The 22,825-nt window shown below is 35.8% G+C and overlaps 2 protein-coding genes across 3 annotated transcripts; one reads left to right on the forward strand and one right to left on the reverse strand.

Moving 5' to 3' along the window:
• Positions 1 to 1,372: 1,372 nt before the first annotated feature.
• Positions 1,373 to 18,072, forward strand: LOC127983837 (sodium-dependent multivitamin transporter). Its single transcript, XM_052586194.1, has 16 exons — positions 1,373 to 1,839; positions 6,969 to 7,429; positions 8,096 to 8,161; positions 8,506 to 8,557; positions 8,669 to 8,736; positions 9,283 to 9,437; positions 9,561 to 9,701; positions 9,808 to 9,937; positions 11,993 to 12,081; positions 12,189 to 12,301; positions 12,480 to 12,547; positions 12,671 to 12,757; positions 12,931 to 13,103; positions 13,280 to 13,383; positions 14,129 to 14,250; positions 14,348 to 18,072. The coding sequence occupies exons 2-16, from the start codon at positions 7,082 to 7,084 to the stop codon at positions 14,513 to 14,515; spliced, it is 1,884 nt and encodes a 627-aa protein (XP_052442154.1). The 5' UTR covers positions 1,373 to 1,839; positions 6,969 to 7,081; the 3' UTR covers positions 14,516 to 18,072.
• LOC127983838 (epoxide hydrolase 1) lies at positions 17,082 to 22,794 on the reverse strand. Of its 2 annotated transcripts, none has more exons than XM_052586195.1 (9): positions 22,633 to 22,794; positions 21,727 to 21,920; positions 21,439 to 21,619; positions 20,207 to 20,425; positions 19,987 to 20,116; positions 19,327 to 19,541; positions 19,092 to 19,200; positions 18,889 to 19,011; positions 17,082 to 18,702 (listed from the first exon to the last, which is right to left on the reverse strand). In XM_052586195.1, the coding sequence occupies exons 2-9, from the start codon at positions 21,907 to 21,909 to the stop codon at positions 18,492 to 18,494; spliced, it is 1,371 nt and encodes a 456-aa protein (XP_052442155.1). In that variant the 5' UTR covers positions 21,910 to 21,920; positions 22,633 to 22,794; the 3' UTR covers positions 17,082 to 18,491. The 2 variants fall into 2 exon arrangements, with proteins under 2 accessions (XP_052442155.1, XP_052442156.1); XM_052586196.1 differs by lacking the exon at positions 22,633 to 22,794 and adding an exon at positions 22,589 to 22,609.
• Positions 22,795 to 22,825: the final 31 nt, after the last annotated feature.

Raw genomic sequence — 22,825 nt, forward strand, 5'->3', positions numbered from 1 at the left:
TTTATTAACATTTAGGCTAATAATGTTATGGTATACTCTCCGCTCATCCTCACATGTATAAAATGTAGTAAAACATGGTTTTACTACAGTAATGTAGTAGTAACTAAAAAAAAACATCACTGTGAAATCTTTATATTTTATCATGCAGAATGTAATTCATGATTCATTCCAAGTCTTCATTTATTTGATCCAAAATACAGCCAAAACAGTAATATTGTGTAATATTTGTACAATTTTAAATAACTGTTTTCTATTTGAATATATTTTAAAATGTAATTTATTTTTGTGATCAAAGCTGAATTTTCAGCATGATAACTCCAGTTCAGTACTCTTCAGTGTCACGTGATCCTTCAGAACTGCTTTTCACTGCTTTTTCACTATCAGCGCGTAAGCACATCAAGTAAACAACATGCGATGTTGTCATCAAACTGCACTTTCCACATGTACAGCTTAAAAAAAAAAAAAAAAAAAAAAAAAAAAAAGACGACATAAAGTGGAACTTATTTCAGCCTCTGGATCTGTGTCACAGCTTCCAAACGCTCTCAACTCAAAAGCCTACTGGCGCTCGTGATTCTTTAGCTCCGCCCACACGTCACGTCTCTAGGCGCTCGTGTTTTTCCGGGAAAAATCGGTACAGACTATCTTTCTCTTATAAATATAATAAAAATAAAGACTTTTTGGAGTTATGAAGGATGCAGTACTACTCTATAGGTACTCAAGATTAACAGGATATTGAGTGAAAACGAGCATTTCACCCCCCCTTTAAATTATGTTTCAAAAAAGTTAGTCAAAAATACTTGACTCATTGCTCACCTTCCCCTCTTCTCAATGTCATTCATAATCATGTTAACCAAATAATACAAATTAGCTTATAAAACCAAACAGAATATCTCAAATAGAGAATATATATATAATTGATAAAAAAAGGGAGGGGGGTGCCCTTTTTCAGTTTCAGCACATGCCCCTCAAAAGGTCTGTGCACGGCCCTGATGACTTATATATGTTTTTTTGGACTGTTACAACCTAAACCGGTGCCTAACATCCTTTTGGGAAGTGTAGTTTTTGCCTGTTTTCCTCTGTTCCTCACTGTCCTCTCAAAGGAACTTATTGATGTTACCTGTAGCATATGGTACTCCCCTTGTAACATCAAACAGAGTGGTCTCCATGTGCCTCGTTCCACTGTCACCATATTGTCCTCTGAGGAGGTGCTGGCCGTTCACCAAGAGATTCACCTCCTGAAGACCCTAGAATATATATATAATGAATCCTAATTTGACTTTTGAGTCATGAGTTTATTTTTAAATAATGCTGAATGCAAGAACAATACAGTAAGAATAATTAATTTAAAAAGGGGGGGGGGGGGGGTTACAATAAACTATTAATAAACCAGTGTAAAAAACAATAATAATATTTAAATAGAAAATATTATATATATTAGTAATTCCTTTATTACATCACATTAACAATTATTTATAAATGATTAAATATTTGGTTTTCAAAGTGCCTTTTGTATTCTGTACATTACAAACACACATACATATGTATATGATAATTTTGTAGGCTCTAATCAGTGTTTTTTGTACCTTTTCAACAGGCATAACATTCTGAGAGTCTTTTTTCCCCCTCGGGAATTACGGAGGATCACGTTATGGGAGCCGCGAGTGAGGTAGTGACACAGTGACGTTTCAGCGTGACGTCGGAAGCACATGTGCGTCAACTATGGAGCAGCAACCTTTACTGTGATGTCAAGGAGAGTAGGAGTAGGGGTGGTCTGAAACGACACTGCTTAAGCCTTTCTCCATTCTTCGCTCATTGTTCACCGGATGAACTCTGACCGAGGTAAGATAATACACGATGTCTGAGCAGAATGAATGATAAGGTCACTAAAAGGCACTGCCTAAACTACTGCCAGAGCACATTGCGCGCGGCAGCCTAGACAGCTTCGTTGATTACAATGGGAGCGCTCTATTTATTTGCGTCGCAGCGTATACTATTAGCGTATGTTCTGGTGGGTAGAGCACGTTTTGCTCTGTCGTGACGAAACAGTGTCGCCCTTTTACATCAGACTGTCATTTCCTTCAGGCATCGCGGTATTCTCCTCATGTAAAGGACACAGTCATTCAGCTAATGTTACGCTGTTGCTGTCAGATGCAGCTCTTCGTAAAATTTCTTTACATCGGGTGATATCTATGGAATCAAATATTCGCAGCCGCTCTCTCTCGTAAGTTAGTACGCGCGCAGTCTATTCGTTTTCGAGCTCGTGGCGATCATGTTGCTCGCGAATAGCGTGTGGGTTGAGATATTGACCGGTAAAAGTGAAGGATCTTCGTTTAACTTAACATCATATTCTCTTTAATTTTACGCGCATGTAGTTTTTATTATGTAAACAGCGTTGCATCCCGCCATTAAAACGAATAGGGAAATGTCATGGTGTCACTGACTGAAACATAACACGCGTGACGTGCCAGTGTTTGCAAAAACGTTTTCATGAAAATATTTTATAAATATTTATACAACTATAGGCCTACTTTAAATGTAAGATGATAAATGTCAACTTTAGAGAAAAAACGTGTTCAGTACATTGCCACTGTATCATTAGATTAGATTCAACTTTATTGTAATTATGCGGAGTACAAGTACAGAGCTAATGAAATGTATATGCAAATTCACTTAATAGAACAAACATTCTAATCAACCAATCAGGTGTAAATGTAGTAAATGTCAAGTTCAGACTTACAACACGAGTTAGAGCTTTTACAATATTATTATTCAACTTTAATTTCCATCTGATTTTAGGGATAAGTTATGGGGAGGGTTAGTATGGAAATAAGTGGCAGCAAAGTGAATGTCAAATCTCATATGGACAAATATTGGTCTTTGAACATGAATTATTGCAGAGTTTACAACCAAATATTGTTTTATAGAGTCAGGTTGCATAATAGCGGTTGTAAAAAGATCTACAGCCATGATGAATGTTTTGTTGGACGGATAAGTTTGAAAATGGATAGCTTTATGAAATCATACAGGTGCCCGGCAGTGTGACCAGAAAGTGCAGGGTTTAAGGGTTAGGGAAAGTCTTAAGGGTTTGAAACAATGCATGGGTGAATAAATTATAGAATTGTCATTTTTGACTTAACTGTTCCTTTAAGTGCCTTGGTGGTTTACATTCAGTCCAGTTTCTTAAATTGCTAATCCTGGTGCTGGTGAAAACAATGACTTCAGGCATTGTTAATCATGTTGGTTGGCCTCCTGGCGTGCTGTGAGCTTGGTATTTTAATGAGTGCAACAGCTTTTCATAAACTTGGTTTTACCAGTACTATAATTCATGTCAGAACTTGTTCTGCTCAATACCATTGCCTTGTTTTATATCCTATTATCTGATGTCAAATGAAGTGTGTATATATATAAATACTTGATTATTTATATTTGCATTATTATTGTTGTTAAAACTGTTTTTATATCATATAATTGTAAAGCTGTATCAGTGATGCATCTTATTAACCTCTTTATCTTTCTTATTAGTTTTTTAGTTTGATTATTATTTTAAGATTCAGATATATTTTTATTGTTGTTAGTATTAATAATTAGGTTCGCATAGAACTTTTTTCTGCGGCATGTATGACTTGTATATTCAGCTTTTTAAAAATGGTGGATTGAGGATTAATTTCTGACATACGTTATATAAGAACATAAAGTCAGTTTTTATTATCAAGGGCTCCCTGCTGATATGAAAAGAAAAATAAAGATGCAAAAGAATTAGTGCTAGACAATGATTTATCGCGATTAATTGCATCCAAAATAAATGTTTTTGTGTACATAATTTACGGGTGTGTATAAAGTATATTTATTATGTATATAAATATGCACACATTTATATATTTAAGAAATTTTTTTATTTATATATATATGTAAATATTTTCAACATATAAACTTTATGTGTGTGTCTTTTTATATACATAATAAATGCACACAGTACACATCATATAAACCAAACCTTTTATTTTGAATGTGATTAATCCCAATTAACCGTTGGCCAGCACTAAGAAGAATATAAAAGATTAAGTTTTTATAACATAAAATGTACATGACTGACAGCCTTGTCATTTGAATAGGGCTTGATATTGAAAGTAGATTTGCTTTGTTGGTAGAAAACATGTTAAACTGACATCCCTATTTATAAGACAAATATTGTTTCTTTTTTAAATAAGGCAAATTATAGAGGCTCTCATACTAAACCACCATAAATAATGAGACCGTTGGGTTGTTATTTTATTTGGTGGTCCAGCACAGCTGATATTTACTATAAATCGACCATGTCAGGGTACAATGTGTAATACAGTGGGTTCTCATGCTCATAAGCTGTGTTTAATGGATCATATCAGGAACCAGGCTTGATCATAGAGGCTAAAGAAAATCAAACAGACACTTTGCTATGCCTTTATCCCACTGTTTGATCCTCAAAATCCTTGAAACGATACAGCTTTGTCCCTTTTTTCGCTCATTTAATTTCTTATCCATTATAGATTTAGTACTTTAAGTATTAAACTAAAAACCCAAACTATTCTTCACAGCAGCAGGAAAGTATCTGAGCAGACAGCATAGTGAGTTGACAAATCCTGGCCTGTGTGTCCTTGAATTTTGCATCACTGTACTGCAGATAAGAACCGGTTTGTCCTTTTCCTTTCTTGAAATAAGTGAGAAAGATTAAACTGGTATAAAACGATCCATTCCAACCCAAACATCGTTTGTGCGGTGTTGTTATCAAAGTTGTCGCAGACCTTCTAGGTCAGAGTCTTTCGCTTATTTCCTTATCATGCCACACGTGAGAAAACTAGCCAGGACAACAGCTTTGATGACTCGAAATGAACTGATCAACTGCTAAAGTGAACAAATGATTTTGTAATTTGTTTCATATTAAGTCTATGGCTTGGCTTAGATTTCGGAGAACTAGTTGTTTAAAGGTCTTCCCACCTGCTGTTAGAGTCATGCGGAGTATATTTCAACACATGATATCCCACAGCCAGGGTTTGAAATGAATAACCTGCCTATATATATATATATTTATTTATTTATTTATATATTTATATATTTATTTATTTATTTATTTATTTATTTATTTTATTTATTTATTTATTTATTTATTTATTTATTTATTTATATTATATACACACATTACAGATTAGATACAGATTTTTATGTGGTTATCATTTGGATCTAGTTACACTCTAGTTAAACTCAAGTGTTCTTGACCTCAAAATGAAAAATGTCATATTTGCTGCAGAACTAGCTGTATTGTTCCACTAGACAGGACATGATTGTGTGCTGTAAATTGTGTCCATTGTATGCAACTAATTTAAGAGATATTGCATGTGTAGTCAATAAATGACAATGAGCATTGACTTTTGACCATTTTACAGGGTGTTATGTACCTACGGTACCTACTACTACTACTAAATGTGTCTACCTGAATTAATATGAAATAAATGCATGACAGTCTGTTCTGATCACTTTTGAAGTTTCCACTATGCTGTTTGGGGTTGGTAAGATTTTTTTCAAATGTTTTTGAAATACTCTTGTGTTTACCAAGGTTGCATTTTTAACAAATACGTAATAATATACGTAAATGCAATTTAATCATGTGGTGATAAAGCTGTATTTTTAGATTTCTGTGTGACAGAAATCATTCTATAATGCTGATTATGTGCTCGAGACATTCTTCTTAATATAAAACAATTATCAAACAGAATTTATTTAAAAACTTAAATCATATAAATGTTTTAAATGTCTTTACTGACACTTTTGTTCAATGTAATGCATTCTCACTTAATGAGAGTATTAATTTCTTTAAAAAAAAAACCCTGCTCAGATGTTTTCAGATGGGGTAAAGCTACAGTAAGTGATAATAGTGACTTGCCATATTTTATCAGCATCATCTTCTCAATGTAACCAGTGTCACTCCTCTGGCCTAAATACACTGACCCACAGTGCTTTTTGCACTGAACACGTTTGTGTGAATTAGCTTGAGCACTACATAATGTCAGGATATGTTAGAACAGTTAAGCTGATTTGTTACGACAGGAAGCCCTAGTAACACTATATTAAATTAAAAAGAGATTTCTAAGTCACATGATGGCTCATTGAATAAACCGTGTCATGTCATTATGTCTCACAAGACCAGTGCTTGGTTTTCAGTGGGTTGTGTGATTGATAAACTGGTGATTGTGTTTTATTTCATTTAATGTATGTATTTAATAATTTTTGAACTGGCACTGAGAGCAATCATTTTGTTTGGCTCATTAAGACTCAATGTCTGATCAATGTCTGGAACTTCACAAAAGAGAACAAGACTGTAACTTTGCAATTATTTCATTTATGTACTTAGAAGTTTTGAGTGGCATGAATGCATACTTACACATACTGACTTACACACAATTGAAGTTTACATGTATTTGTATTATAATAGTTAAATAATTTCTTAATTTGTAAATAGATTGATTCCTGCCATGAAGGTTTGTCTGTTCATTGTTGTGACAATATTAAAAACATGTTGTCAATCATTTCATTGACAATTGTCGTTCCATACTGACATGATTTTAATTCTTCTGTGCAACACAAGATATTTTGAATAAAGTTTTTATTTTGTTATAAATATTATAATGAATTATACTGTAAATGCTTTAAGAACAACAGACTTCTTTTTGATAATTTTTTTTATTCACAATCTATTTCATTTTTATGTACTTCACAGTAGGCAAGATTAACTTGATTGCTATTTTGATTTGACTGCAACTTTTTATGTGTATAAAAAGGCCAAATTGTGATGTAAAATACATTGTCTCTTTCAAGTTGTTTTGCACATGCTTTGCAATGCATTTGTGTAAATGTTTCCTTACTGCTATTTTGTCAGTAGGTGTGATGTGGATATTCTGCATTTTTGCCTCAACAGTCTTTGTATTTATTTCTTATAGCAAGTCACCTGCTATCCTTCATGATGGACCAATGGTCAACTGTCCACTGACCCTCCACTGATCATCCAGGGGCCACATCACTCTGTGTGCTCCTCTACATACCTCACAGCATCATGGGGGCCGTAGTCCAGATGCACTTCAGCACAGTGGATTATGTGATTTTTGTCTTGCTGCTAGTGGCCTCTGCTGGAATCGGTCTTTACTATGCCTTCTCAGGGGGTCGTCAGAGGACCACACAGGAGTTCCTGCTGGCCGACCGCAGCATGCGCTGCCTTCCAGTGTCCCTTTCACTGCTAGCCACCTTTCAGTCAGCGGTGGCCATCCTGGGTGCCCCATCTGAGATTTACACACATGGCACGCAGTATTGGTTCCTGGGCTGCTCCTACTTCCTGGGCCTACTCATCCCTGCACACATTTTCATACCAGTTTTCTATCGGCTCCGTCTTAGCAGCGCGTATCAGGTACTACATTAGAAATTCACTGTCTTTGTGTGTTCGAGAGACTGGAGAAAGTGTCACTTTTTGGGGATCAGAGTTTTTTTTTTTTTTTATGAATCAGTTTCACAAATGAGTCAGTGAATGATTCATTAGAGAATTTGTCTGAAATTGAAGGATTTTACTAAATGCTTTACTAAATCTGATAATCATTAAACAACTGCAAAGTTAATGAAAAAAAAACATGGATATTCATTGGTCAAAAAGGGTGGGAACTTTGTAAATTGACCTGCAAGTTCAAAATTTAAGCACTCATACAACAAGTGCTCTTAGACTTTTGGAGCTCACTTTAACATTATAAGGACAATGGACCGTCAGTTAGAATAGCAAAATAAATCCCAATTATACAAATATTTTTTGACAGCAGAATTCTTAACCAATCAAAATCAAGCATTCCAGAAATCAAAATATGCTATTTTATTACAGCAAATAAGAAAATGTTTTTAGAAAGTATTTATTATTACATTTGTTCAATTTAATGCATGCTTGATGAATCCATCTCAATCCATCTAACTTAAAATGATTATGTAATATTTGTAAATTACAGTCCCCCGCTGTACCAAAACATGCTCTATGGGATTTAACACTATTTCCGTTTGTATTGTATTCTTGCCTTCTTTTTCTCCTTCATAGTATCTGGAACTTCGTTTTAGTAAAAGTGTTCGGATATGTGGCACTTTGACCTTCATCTTTCAGATGGTGAGTTGTGGTTACCACTTGGATGTGTACAATAGGACATTAAAACCTTTAGGAGTATAATCTAATAATCTAAAGTAATATTGTCTTTTACTCCAGTTTTGTTAGACACAAAGACACCCTGTTATCAGTATAAAAACTTGAACTTTCACCTACAAGCTTATTCTGATCCCCCCCCCCCCCCCACTGATATGGACAATATTTTACTTAGCGTTGTGGATCTAAAGTGTAATGATTCTCAGAACTATCAGTTACTAGACGGGGACATTCAGAGAAATAAGTTATTACAGTAGGTGTGGAAACAAGCATTATAACTGTTACATCTATCCTATTATGTTTTTACGCAGGTGATCTATATGGGAGTTGTTCTGTATGCTCCAGCACTTGCACTTAATGCAGGTAATTGAGATTATTGATGCATTACAAGACACGCATGTTGATGTTAATCAGATAAGTAGTTTATTTCGTGTTTTTCCTCTTGTAAATGTTTGAATTTGTTTGTGATCACAGTAACAGGTTTTGACCTTTGGGGAGCAGTGCTGGCCATAGGATTGGTGTGCACACTTTACACAGCTCTGGTAGGGTGGAGATATGTCTCTCATTGTTTACATGTGATGTATTGTTTTCACCTACTGTTGCTCAGCTACACAAGTATGGGGTCAGTAAGTTTTTTTTGTTTTTTTAAGAAATGAACACTTTTAATCAGCAGGGTGGCATTCAATTAATCATAAGTAACAGAAAAGACATTTACAATGTCACAAAATAATTATATTTCAAGTAAATTTGGTTTCTATTCATCAAATAATAAAAAAAATGTGTATCCTGGTTTAAGCAGCACAAATGTTTCCAATGTTATAATAAATAGAAATGTTTCTTGAATGCCAAATGATTTTCCGAAGGATCAGGAGAGGAATAAAGAATAGAAAATTCAACTTGAACATTACAGGAATAAATTACATTATACAGCGATTCCTAATTGTAATGATATTTCACAATATTACAGTTTTACTTTTATTTTTGATCAAACGAATGTAGCCTTGATGAGCACTTCTTTCAACAACATTCAAAAATCCCCAAACTTTTGAATGGTAGTGGACCTGCTCCTCTCTTCTCTCCTTCTCCAGGGTGGTCTGAAAGCAGTGATCTGGACAGATGTGTTTCAGACAGTTGTTATGTTTGCGGGGCAGCTTGCAGTGATTATAGTTGGTACCCATCAGGCAGGTGGCATCGCTGAAGTTTGGAGGAAAGCACAAAACGGCAGCCGTATCTCAGGCCTTGAGTGAGTGGTGCGGTTTTATAAGAGTATCTAAACTGTTCCTTTAAGATTATCTAACAAACACTGTTCCACATACCAGAACTGTAACTGAAGCTCACATTCTTTGTTTTGTGGTCCCCATGGCAGCCTGAACCCCGACCCTTTAGAGAGGCACACATTCTGGACTCTGGGAGTTGGGGGGGTTTTCCTCATGCTGGCCCTGTATGGAGTGAATCAGGCTCAGGTCCAGAGATACCTCTGCTCCCGCACAGAGAAAGAGGCCATCATGTAAGAAAACACCCAGCTCTTCCACACTCTGGTTAAGTCAATAGAATCTCAAACTGTGAAGTTGTTTGATGGAGCATTGTGTTTTTTGGGGCATCTTGTTCTTCAGGTCCTGTTATGCGGTGTTCCCATGCCAGCAGATCGTGCTCACGTTGGGCTGTTTAATGGGTCTGGTTATGTACGCTCGATATGGGGAGGAGAGCCCACTGGATCAGGGCTATGTCAAAAGCAATGACCAGGTCAGACAAAAAAAAAAAAAAAATTAATAAATAAATACAATACAGATTTTTAATAAAAACTTTCTAATCTATTCTAATTTTCTGTGTATAATAAACAAAATGTATTATGGTTTTCAAAAAATTTAACATTGATAATAATGTTTCTTTTATATACAGTATTGTTCAAAATAATAGCAGTACAATGTGACTAACCAGAATAATCAAGGTTTTTCGTATATTTTTTTATTGCTACGTGGCAAACAAGTTACCAGTAGGTTCAGTAGATTCTCAGAAAACAAATGAGACCCAGCATTCATGATATGCACGCTCTTAAGGCTGTGCAATTGGGCAATTAGTTGAATTAGTTGAAAGGGGTGTGTTCAAAAAAATAGCAGTGTGGCATTCAATCACTGAGGTCATCAATTTTGTGAAGAAACAGGTGTGAATCAGGTGGCCCCTATTTAAGGATGAAGCCAACACTTGTTGAACATGCATTTGAAAGCTGAGGAAAATGGGTCGTTCAAGACATTGTTCAGAAGAACAGCGTACTTTGATTAAAAAGTTGATTAGAGAGGGGAAAACCTATAAAGAGGTGCAAAAAATGATAGGCTGTTCAGCTAAAATGATCTCCAATGCCTTAAAATGGAGAGCAAAACCAGAGAGACGTGGAAGAAAACGGAAGACAACCATCAAAATGGATAGAAGAATAACCAGAATGGCAAAGGCTCAGCCAATGATCACCTCCAGGATGATCAAAGACAGTCTGGAGTTACCTGTAAGTACTGTGACAGTTAGAAGACGTCTGTGTGAAGCTAATCTATTTTCAAGAATCCCCCGCAAAGTCCCTCTGTTAAAAAAAAGGCATGTGCAGAAGAGGTTACAATTTGCCAAAGAACACATCAACTGGCCTAAAGAGAAATGGAGGAACATTTTGTGGACTGATGAGAGTAAAATTGTTCTTTTTGGGTCCAAGGGCCACAGTACACAGTGAAGACAGTGAAGCATGGAGGTGCAAGCATCATGATATGGGCATGTTTCTCCTACTATGGTGTTGGGCCTATTTATCGCATACCAGGGATCATGGATCAGTTTGCATATGTTAAAATACTTGAAGAGGTCATGTTGCCCTATGCTGAAGAGGACATGCCCTTGAAATGGTTGTTTCAACAAGACAATGACCCAAAACACACTAGTAAACGGGCAAAGTCTTGGTTCCAAACCAACAAAATTAATGTTATGGAGTGGCCAGCCCAATCTCCAGACCTTAATCCAATTGAGAACTTGTGGGGTGATATCAAAAATGCTGTTTCTGAAGCAAAACCAAGAAATGTGAATGAATTGTGGAATGCTGTTAAAGAATCATGGAGTGGAATAACAGCTGAGAGGTGCCACAAGTTGGTTGACTCCATGCCACACAGATGTCAAGCAGTTTTAAAAAACTGTGGTCATACAACTAAATATTAGTTTAGTGATTCACAGGATTGCTAAATCCCAGAAAAAAATTTTTTTTTTACAAAATAGTTTTGAGTTTGTACAGTCAAAGGTAGACACTGCTATTTTTTTGAACACACCCCTTTCAACTAATTGCCCAATTGCACAGCCTTAAGAGCGTGCATATCATGAATGCTGGGTCTTGTTTGTTTTCTGAGAATCTACTGAACCTACTGGTAACTTGTTTGCCACGTAGCAATAAAAAATATACTAAAAACCTTGATTATTCTGGTTAGTCACATTGTACTGCTATTATTTTGAACAATACTGTATATATATATATATATAGAGAGAGAGAGAGAGAGTATATCTTATATTATATATAAATAGAGTAATGTCTGAGAGTAATGCAATTTCAATTCTCTGTATGTTTGTACTGTACATGTAGAAGAATTGACAATAAAGCAGACTTGACTTGACTTATGCAACAGCCTATTGTTTTGAAAATGATTATTGTTATATTTTTTCTTCTTGATAAGCTTTATCATTCACTTCTGTATCTTGTTGTTCTTTGATATCAAGATCCTCAAACCGTTTGACAGTTATTATGGGAAACTCACTCTCCTCCTCTCTCTCCATCTGCAGATGGTGCTGTACTTTGTAATGGATGTGTTGAGAGATCTTCCTGGTTTACCAGGACTGTTTGTCGCCTGTCTGTTTAGTGGAGCTCTCAGGTAACAACCAGATTTTGTGAGGACAGCTGCTCCTATTATAATTTATACGTTTTTTTTTTTTTAGATGTTGATACTGATCTTTAAATGGTGTCCAATTTATCTTACAGCACAATCTCATCTGCCTTCAACTCCCTAGCAACGGTCACCATGGAGGATCTGATCAAACCTCACGTACGACCCATGACGGAGGCCCGTGCCACCCTGTTATCAAAAATGTTGGGTAAGCTGTTTTACAATAACTGTCTGAAAGGCAGAGCGTATTATTTCACTCATTATTTTTCTATGAGTTGTTCATCTCTTCCTCATAGAATGAGTTTAGTACAAGATATTGTCCATACTAAGCTGAAAGTCAATCCTGGGATGATGGGGTAATTGTTTTGTCATTAAATTCCTCACAGCTCTTGCCTATGGTCTTGTGTGTCTGGCTATGGCATACATCGCCTCTTTAATGGGCTCCGTGCTGCAGGTGAGCTCCATGATTGTATTGTGTGGATATAATAATATAAGAAATGCAGATCAATTTTAAGTGTAATTTAGTGTTATGCATTCATAAAGTTAACAATAATCTATATATCTTTAACATCCTTAGGCAGCACTCAGTATATTTGGGATGGTGGGTGGACCTCTGCTTGGCCTTTTCTGTCTGGGGATGTTTTTCCCTTGGGCCAATTCCACTGTAAGTCAAACAAGCGAAGTATATACACAACTGTTCAAAAGATTGGGGTCGGTTTGATTTTTTATATCAATATAGAAGTCTTCACTTTTGATCAGTTTAATTCAATCGTATTATTATTTTAGTAATAAAATAAGTGGAATCTGTTTCATTTCATGGACTGTGTGTTTTTTCAGGGTGCTCTGGTTGGGCTGGCATCAGGGCTGGTCATGGCTTTCTGGATCGGTATCGGCAGCTTTGTTTCACGAATGTCTGCATCTGTACCACCGGTGATAAATACCACTGTCATACCTGATTTGGGAAACATGACAACAGCTGTGATGACGACACTCATCACATCTAAACCAAGGTCAGTTTTATTAATAAAGCAATGGTGCTCAAGAAATTCCTGTTCTAAAATGCTTGATTACATCAGACGAATCAGAAAGCAGTTATTTCAGCTTCTGTAGCAAATACTGCTTCGACTAATCTTAGCTAAATTACAGACCGAATTGGCTCATTTATTTTATGATCTTGTCTTCTCAGGCCTTCTGGAGTTCAGGCTTTGTACTCTCTATCATACATGTGGTACAGTGCTCATAATTCTGCCACAGTTGTTGTGGTGGGACTTCTGGTCAGCTTTCTTACAGGTAAAGTGTGTTTCCAAAATACATCAAACACTCAATCGTCTTACTGTATCATAGAGTCTTTAAAGCAGTTTAAAGTTTTGTTTTGCTGCTGATAAAGCTATACCTTTGTGAATATTTTGCATGTTGTCTATAAAGTTTTAAGTGTTAAAGATAAGGTTAGAATTTAATGGCCTAGTAAGATTACACAAAGAATTTACTGAAGTGTTTTCAAATTGAAGATCGCTAGGTGGTGCTACTGGATTAGCAAAATTTTCAGAGAAAAGGACAAAACAAAATGTCATTTGAAATAATAAAATGAATATGCATGAGTTACAGTATGGAAAAAAAGTGCTTTACAAATACATTAAAGTTGATACTTTCATATTACACTCTTACACTAATACAAAGTAAATATATTCAAGATAATATTTAAATGTATTTTCGCTTTAGTACAATTACATATACAAGTTAATCATTTAATTCTGAAAATGTTTTAAGAATATGTATTATTTAAAATTTGTTTTATTTATATACTGTACTATTATATATTTTTCTTACGTCACTTTTTTTTTTTAAACCTTTCTACGTAGCTTCAATTTTTATTTTAGTACATCACGGCAACATCTCTAATTTTGTAACTTTTGATCTAATAAGCATATTTGAAATTTAATTTAAATTTTACTTTATTGATTTAGTTGTAGTTACCAATAACAATGTTGATCATTAAGCTGCAACCACAAAGTTGTTGTGCTTCGTGTTCACTCAGGGCCCTGGAAAGAGAAAGATTTAAACCCAGGTACGATTTACCCTGTGCTTGGCAATCTGCTGTTCTTTCTGCCCCAACGCTACAGGGAGAAACTCTGCTGTGTTACTCCACTGGAAGACAATGTAAGTCAGTTAAATGCTACAAATCAAAATCCAGTTTCAAATACAACATTCCTTCTTCCAATATGAATGGTTGTATATGTATGTGCCTATGCTATAGTCCAAAGGCCCGGACCATCAGCATTACCAGATGGCCCAGAAAGAGAGCAATGGCGTTGCTTATACTAAAGAGGAAGACAAGCTCAGGGAAGAGGAAGGAGAAGGAGAAAAGATAACCGCCCAGCCTACTTGTAACCTTGCTCATACAGTGCAGGAAACAGCTTTGTGAAATCTCCCTCACAGCAACAAACCCAAAGGGTCTTAGTTTCCCACAGGCTCTGGGAAGAACAAAATCTCACAGTTTTCTCCTCTTAATAAGTTCATAAGTTGTGGGTTGTGCTGTGGTCCCTTTACAATATTGGTACGCTGTGCCCTCAACTGCCAGTGATTGAGGCGAGGGGTTGTCTTATTTATATGTGATACTTTATGATGTTTAGATCTTGAACAAATTGAGATGCGTTGAGCTGAAGCGACACAAGTGATCACCTATATCTTTTAGTTTACATGTCCTATATTGAATCTCAAGAACACTCGTTGAATATTGCTGGTTCGTTATAAACATACACACACAAATCAAAGAAATCATGCTGAACGTCAGGTTTAAGATGAATGGTTTTCACCAGAAAGACCACAGTTTGCACAAATCTGTAGTCATTTCATGTCAGTGCAATTCAAGTTTTGGGGTTTTTCTCTCCCAAAGATTTTGCTTCTTCCAAAGTTCACTACACTAGCATTTCCATTCTGTTTGCCTTGGACGCGCTATTATCAGTGTGTGTTACCTAAACTGAGTTCAAAGTTAACAGTGACTGAAGAATATTGCAAATTTAAATGTGGTAAACTTTTAGCTTAATATTCATGAAAAGCCCATCTGCAAGTGATAGATACAATGAATCTAATGCATGTTGAATCTAGTTTCCTCATTGAAGCCCATTGTTTGTGACAAGTGCCTCCTCATTTGAATGTATGATGTCGTTTTGTGAATGGATTGTGCCGCTTCATCATCTCATCCAAATGGAGCATGGGCCTGACCCTGATAGGACCATTTTTAAGTGTCTGGACACCTCACTATTGAATTCCCATGATGCTTTGAGTTGTAAGGGCCTGGCTAACTATACTTTAGCATCTCAAAAAAATAAGTTTTAAATTTGCCTGGATTTAATATTATTTTGGTATGGATGATTTTTTAGAAAACGGTCATGTTAGAACTGTTCTTCGTGATGTAGACAAGCTCTTTAAATGTTATAAGAGCCTATTCAAATGTTTGATCTTAGATATAGATGATACTCGTTATAGTATCAAGACTAACTATTCTAGAATTGAAACCTCAGTGCGAGTTACTGACCATAATTCTCAGTATTAGCATATGGATCGATTTGGTTGCACTCGTTTTCTTGTCATTTGATTTTTATTTTTTTTTATGCTATAGTGCCATTTTTTTTGCTTTGCTGTCTAGTCTAATTTTAGACCTCCGTCTAAGCCATACCATTTGTAGTTGCTGTAGGATTCCTAAGTCATTGTATTGTGCCTATGACTGGAATGAAAGCTTTCTTTAAACCGGTCACAATCTCACAAGCACAGGCAGTCAGTTATATATTCAGGTTATGCGCTCTGGGTCAACGGTTTGTGGAAGTCTCACATCTACTGGCGTTTCTTTTTTTGTTTTGTTTTTATTGTGGGTGTATCATCTTGGTCTGGCGACAGGTTTCAGTTTAACATTCATCTCCAAAGAATCATCCTATGTGGAAGCATGTTCATCACATATGGAGACACAATAAGTCGGTTCACACAGAATGCGCTTTTCCCTTCCAGTGTGGTGTTTTTAAAATTAGTTTCCAAAGTAAACGCACTGTTTGCGTACGTAACTCACTGCTTTTTCAGCATCGAACTCATGAGCGATGCGTTTTTACACTTTTACAATTAGTTAAAATTAAAGTGCTAAAATAAAAGCATTCACAAAAAATGTTAAAAGTTATTGCTATCGAATGATTAATCATGATTAATCGCATCCCCAGTAAGTTTTTGTTCACATAAAAATATATCCGTGTGTACTGCGTATATTTATAATGTATATATAAATGCAAATAGATGCATGTATATATTTAAGAAAAATATGTAGTTTATATATTAAATATATTTATATACATAAGTATACACAGTACGCAAACATATTATGTAAACAAAAACTTTTATTTTGGATGCAATTATACACGATTAATCGTTTAATGGCACTAGTTAAAATAAAGAGGCTTGAAACCCTGTGTTTTTCCCATTTTGGAGCTTGCTTTTTTAAACGCAAGAAAAACTGACATCTTTTTTTCGCTGTGCCATTTTTCACTTGTTCACTTTTCATTCAGTTTGATTTCATAATGCTCAATCTTTCTTTTTTAAGCGACATATGCAATGAACACCATATATTTAGGACACTTCATGTTAAATTGCCTTCAATTCCATTAATGTTGTTATTTTTGAACGCAAGTGCACATGCTGTATAAACAGCCCCAAGGGTTTTACTTTTAGTTGAGTGATGACTGCTCTACATTTCTTATGAGCTCCAGAAATGTATTCACAGCAATGAATTATGACATACATTTTTAACAGTATTAGATGCAAAATTAAACATTTGTTAGTTTGGGGATAGTAGTTGCTGTCAAACATCTCCTATGGAATAGATATGAATTTGATGTTCAGTCATTCTTTAACACACAATGACACAATTTTTTAATCCATCCAGTTCTGTATATTAGAATAATCACATTCTGGTGTGAAAATTTGAGCATTCCAATCAAAGGGCCCAATACAGATCATCTCTTTATTGTAAAATGCAAACATAGCTTGATTTCTCATAAGTTTGGTCATTCATTCACATTCATCGTGTAGAAGACATTTTGTTTTCCATAATTAGTGTCATAATGTATGTATGTGTAAGACTTGATCATGTAGAGTTGCCATCTGTCATACCTGAAATTACTTGAATTATGTGTGCACAATGGTTTAAAACACCCATATGTCTAGAACACTTGCATTTACAGACTGAATATTGCATCAGAATTGTTCCACTGATCATTTCTCTTTGTCCTGAGAATGTCTTAATTCTGAATGCATTTCCCCTGTGAGCGATCAAAGGAGGAATAAATCACAAGCACATTTTAAAACTGCCTACAACAGGACAAATTGTTAAGGCACAGGCAGGGATTGACCTATTATAAACTATGCTGTCCTACAATCTAAAACTGTGTAACCCTAAGAGAACTGACCTTGGGGGGCCTATGTGGACTCTACTGTGAGAATAGTTTTTTATGACATTTTTAAATACTCATTTTCTATGGAAAGCGCAACTCTTGTTAGTGCAAAATAAATATTTCAATACATAATATTTATGGTTGTATAAATATTATGAGAATATTTATTTTTTTATAGAAGTTTTCCTATTTTAATTTCCCAGATATGCATTCCAGAAAACCATAAGCAATGGAGTCTGACCAGCTTCATTGCTTTGGTCGTGCCTTCACTTAGCGTCTCTTTATTTGATTGGTCATGAAAGTTCACGCCAAGAACTTTCCATTATGTGGAAAAAGAGGAAATTGCATTGGCCAGCAGAGCATCTATAAGCGATGATACTTTTATTTATATAGATGAATGAAGAATAGAAGAACAGATATACTTAGCCACTCTAGTGGGCATTACTTTGAATCATGAACACTCATTTTTCCTCTTAATGAATTGTTTGTAATGAAAAAGTGGTATTAAATTTGTCTTGATAACAATAAAAATGTCTTCCTGACAGTCTTTTTTGATTTCAGTCTTTACTACGTTTTGCTATCATACAATAACTGCAATTAGAAAGCGCTTCGATAAAGTGTCGACTATCATTTCATACGGTTTAACATCAGCATTAAATTGATTCACGTGGTCCCATTCGGACAGCTCCATAAATAATCACTGTAAGTTAGCTCCTGTCGTTTTAATAGAATTATTTAAACGGCAATAAAACTAAGGCTCATAATAAAAATAAAATTGTGTTAATACATTTCTAGGATTAATAGGACTATTACATAAATTGAATGTAATGCAAATAGTTTCTGACACAGTTATGATTAGGATTAGTCATCTGTTATGGTCCAACAGTTGTTTTTTTTAACTTCATGTATCTCTGAATCTAAACACTGTGTTCCATTAGTCCCATGGATAAAAGGACATAGAACTGTTTATTTCTTCTTTCTCTTTTCCACAATCTTGACAAAGTTCTGAACATCCTCTGCCAATAACTGTGGCTCCTCCATAGCAGCAAAATGGCCCCCGCGAGCCATGAGAGTGTAAGTCTTCAGCTTATGGTATTTCTGTGTCACCCACAATTTAGGGGAATGCATCACCTCATTAGGGAAAGAGGCCACACCGGTCGGAACATAAACTGGAAGCCTATTGGGAAAAGAGAAACATGGCATACTAAATTGGTGATTTTTAACTTCTTGCAAAAAAAAAAAAAAAAAATTTGCCGACCTAAAGTATTACACATAGCCTAAATTTCTGTGCCCAAATGTCTCCAAATATTTTTGGGAACACAATATCGATGAGTTATTGAACAGAAAATACAATGGTAAATACTTTGCATGGGGCTGGTTCAGGCCTTTGCCGAAGTTCTCCTTGTAGAAACGCATGGAGGATATAATGCTCCTAGAGGTCCAGTAGATCATCACATTTGTCAGGAGATCATCAAGAGAATACTTCCTGTTGGGGAATTGACAAGACTATTTAACTGAACACACATTTCACCAGCCTATAATAAAGCTGAAGTCAAATATGACTACCTCTCCAGCCCACCATCCTCAAGGTTCTTAAACTCCGGTTCAGTCCAGGTTGAAAATTTCTCCAAAATGTAGGCAGCCAAACCAACGGGAGAGTCATTCAATCCACGGCCTGTGCAATACAGTCAAGCTTCAAATCAAAGTCTGTTGTTCAATAACACAGAATATATAATCCAATGGACCAGTGTCACAACACATTCATATTCAAGTCGATTTAAAGTTTAAATATGTCTCTCACCTGCAGTGTCAGGTTTAGTGGACTGTATGTGCATGTATCCAGTCTCCCTTAATGCGTCTACTAAAAGCTTTTCCTTGGTGGGGAAAAGGCGTTTAACATCATGCTCAGTGAAGCCAAAGAGTTTGGGGAATCGGCGACCAAAAATAATAGACAACATCATGAGGAGGCCTGCTTGTGCAGGGGGAGCAAAGTTAATGTGGAGGCCTTTCACAGCACTGAGGACAACAAAGATGAACAACAAAAATCAATTCTTGAAATCTTTCAAGTACTTGAAATGTTTATTATGGATTTCAATATGATGAAATACATGGGTTCTCAACCAGGAGGCCCCAATAACTCTTAATTTACTTCAATTTAGTTATATTAATACAAAATTTAAAAATTAACATTTTTGTCCATTTATTTTTTTATTATTAAATAACAGCTTTAACAAATGGCCTTCAAATCTTTAGTGCATTCAAGTCATGTTGAAAAAAAAAAGCACAAGCGTGAAAAAAAATGGGAAATGCAAGAAATGCAGTATCTGTATTGATGGTAAAATGTTAAAATATTTATGAAATGACAAATATATTGGCACTTGAATGCACCAGTTGTCTTGCACAAAGTAGGACCTTGGAGTCAAAAAAGTTGAGAACCAATATGACATGCTTTTATACATACTTGGGCTCCTGCTGGGCCATGTTAGTGGTAATAAGCGAGCCCCAGTCTCCTCCCTGAACATAGTAATGGTTGAAACCAAGCCTCTTCATCAGTTTATTAAATATGTGAGCTGCACATACAGTGTCAAAACCTGTGCAGAACACATGATTATACAAATAAAAATACTTATCTATGTGTGTTTGAAACAATAAAAATATCTGATCGGTAGTTTGCCCTTTACCTTTCTTATGTGGAGCCTCTGAGAAACCATAACCAGGTATTGAGGGACAAATGACTTCGAAGGTTATGTCATCAGGACTGGATGGCTCCGTAAGCAGGGGGATGATACCATAAAACTCATAGAAAGAGCCTGGCCATCCATGTACCATCATCAGAGGCACAGCACGGGTTCCCTCGGCCAGGTTCTTTGGTTTCACGTGGACATAGTGAATATCAATACCTTTTGTTATAGCGGACAAAACAACAAAGAACAAAAATGAAATCAGTTTTAAATGTCTGCAAAATACAAGCATCTTCTGGTGAAACATTTAGTTTTTGAAGGAACAGTTCACCCAAAAATAAAAATTTGCTGAAAAATTACTCAACCTCAGGTCATCCAAGATGTAGATGAGTCTGTTACATCATCAAACCAGATTTAGCAGAAATTTAGCACTACATCATTTCCGCAGTGAATGGGTGCCATCAAAATGAGAGCTGAAACATGACTCCAGTTGATCAATCTATGTCAGGAAGTGAAAATGTGTGTTTCTGAGAAATAAATTAATTAAGATGGTTTTTAACTTCAAACCATTGCTTCTGTCTAAAATATGAATCCTTTATCCATAATAATGCTTTCTTCAGTGAAAAAGTTGTCTTGTTTGAATCGGGGGAGAAATATGCACAGATCAAGCACTGTTTACAAGTAAAAACTGTTCAAAACCACTTTAAACAAATATGTTCGTGAATTTTGATGTAAGGGGACAACACGGCATTAACTTTTTTTCACTTAAGGAAACATTATTATTGATTATGGACTGGTATTTTGGACTGGGACTATGTATGGTTTAAAGTTAATAAATAAATAAATAAAATACAAAAACTTAATTATGGATTTGTTTCTCACAACCACACAGTACTTAAGATGTTCACAGATGGACTGGATTACGGTGATATTTTTATTAGCTGTTTGGACTCTCATTCTGACGGTACCCATTCACTGCAGAGGATCCTTTTATAAACAAGTGATGCATTACTGAATAGCTCCAAAACATTTCAACTGAAGAAACAAACTCACCTATATCTCAGATTCACTTTTCAGCTAATTTTCATTTTTGCATGAACCATTCCTTTAAGGTGCATTTACCATTGCTCTGTGAGATTTTGCATGATGTACATGAAATCTGCATGAAAGTTTACAAACCTAAGCTAATTTGACAACACCTTTACTATAGCTGTGTAGTGGTTAGGCCTCACCTTCGATTTTGGTCTTGAAATGAGGGTATTTGTTCAGTTTATCCACTTGTTTCCTCCAGTTAAAATCATTTCTCCAATACGACACAACCTTCTCAAGGTATCTGGAGTTAAAGCCATAGTTAAACTGACTGTCTTCAAGAGAAGGAAAGGAACGGGTCTGATCTAGCCTGTGGTGCAGATCCTAAGGAACATAAAAGAGCTGTTGCTACAGACTAAATACACACCAGAACGTATTTCCAGTGAAACGACTATATGAAATTTTATTTGAATGTTCAGATCAGGATTTACCTCAATCTCTTCTGAAGTTGTCTCAACTTTAAAAGGACGGACACTGTCATCCTCAGGTCCTTGGGGACAAGCTCCCACACCCCACCATCCATCCTGAGCTTTCAGGACCCTCTTTCTCTTCTTCAGGAATACCAGAGCTACCACCGCTCCAAGCCCCAACGCCACCGCCAACTCTTTGTACATGGTTCAGGGCCCTGGAATGGAGCAAATAACATTTTTATGTCCTCGAAGTAAACTGAAGTGGGAGAAATGCCAATAGTTAGCTCATGGATAACTCCTTGCAGAGATTGAACCTGCAAACTTTCATAAAACCTCTAGGACTTAGCAAGGTGCTTTAAATATATGCATGCAAGAAAATGGAGCAAAGGTTTATTGTTGCACAACATTCCCAACAATGGGATTAGGATGGACAAAGCTCTGTGGTTACAACATTTGGGGCAAAATGCATGACAAAGCTCTTCTCTGTCTAACTACCAATGCACAGTAAATACCCAGTAAACAGGAATGTCAGAATGTGGGCTGTTCTTCTAATTATTAATTATTCTCAAAAATATCAGACATAACCTCTTCTGACGTATTACTTTCTGTACAAACAAATTATATACAGATTTGAATCTAAGAGGCTAAATAAATTCTGTGGATATCTAGTAAGAGACTGAGCAACTCTTTTGCAGTCTTTTTCTTGTCGGTGAGCTACCAAGTCGCTAACATAACCCACACAGAAACTTAGCATTGCACGAGAAAGTTACATAAGTGATTTGAAATTCATAAATATAACGTTACATGTAAAGATCGAGTTATATCAACAACCTAATTATATGCTGTTGCTTTAGATTAATATTAACAAACTAGCTACATTTACCAAATTGGTCGTGATTACAATCACCAGAAATGCAGCACACTCACCTCAATAAGCAGCAATGTAATTCTGCGATCGTTCAGCACCAAGACCCTAAGCTCAGTGCACCACGGGAAATGTAGTCACTTTGTAGTCACAATGCAATCAGGCGCTGAGCACGCTACTTTTCAATAAGAGAACACATACCGGTAATTCTGTTATGTAAAATTTTTTTTTTCTCTCTCGGATAAGTGTCGTGGC

The sequence above is a fragment of the Carassius gibelio genome, chromosome B20 (assembly GCF_023724105.1).
Source record: "Carassius gibelio isolate Cgi1373 ecotype wild population from Czech Republic chromosome B20, carGib1.2-hapl.c, whole genome shotgun sequence".
Lineage (NCBI taxonomy): Eukaryota > Metazoa > Chordata > Actinopteri > Cypriniformes > Cyprinidae > Carassius > Carassius gibelio.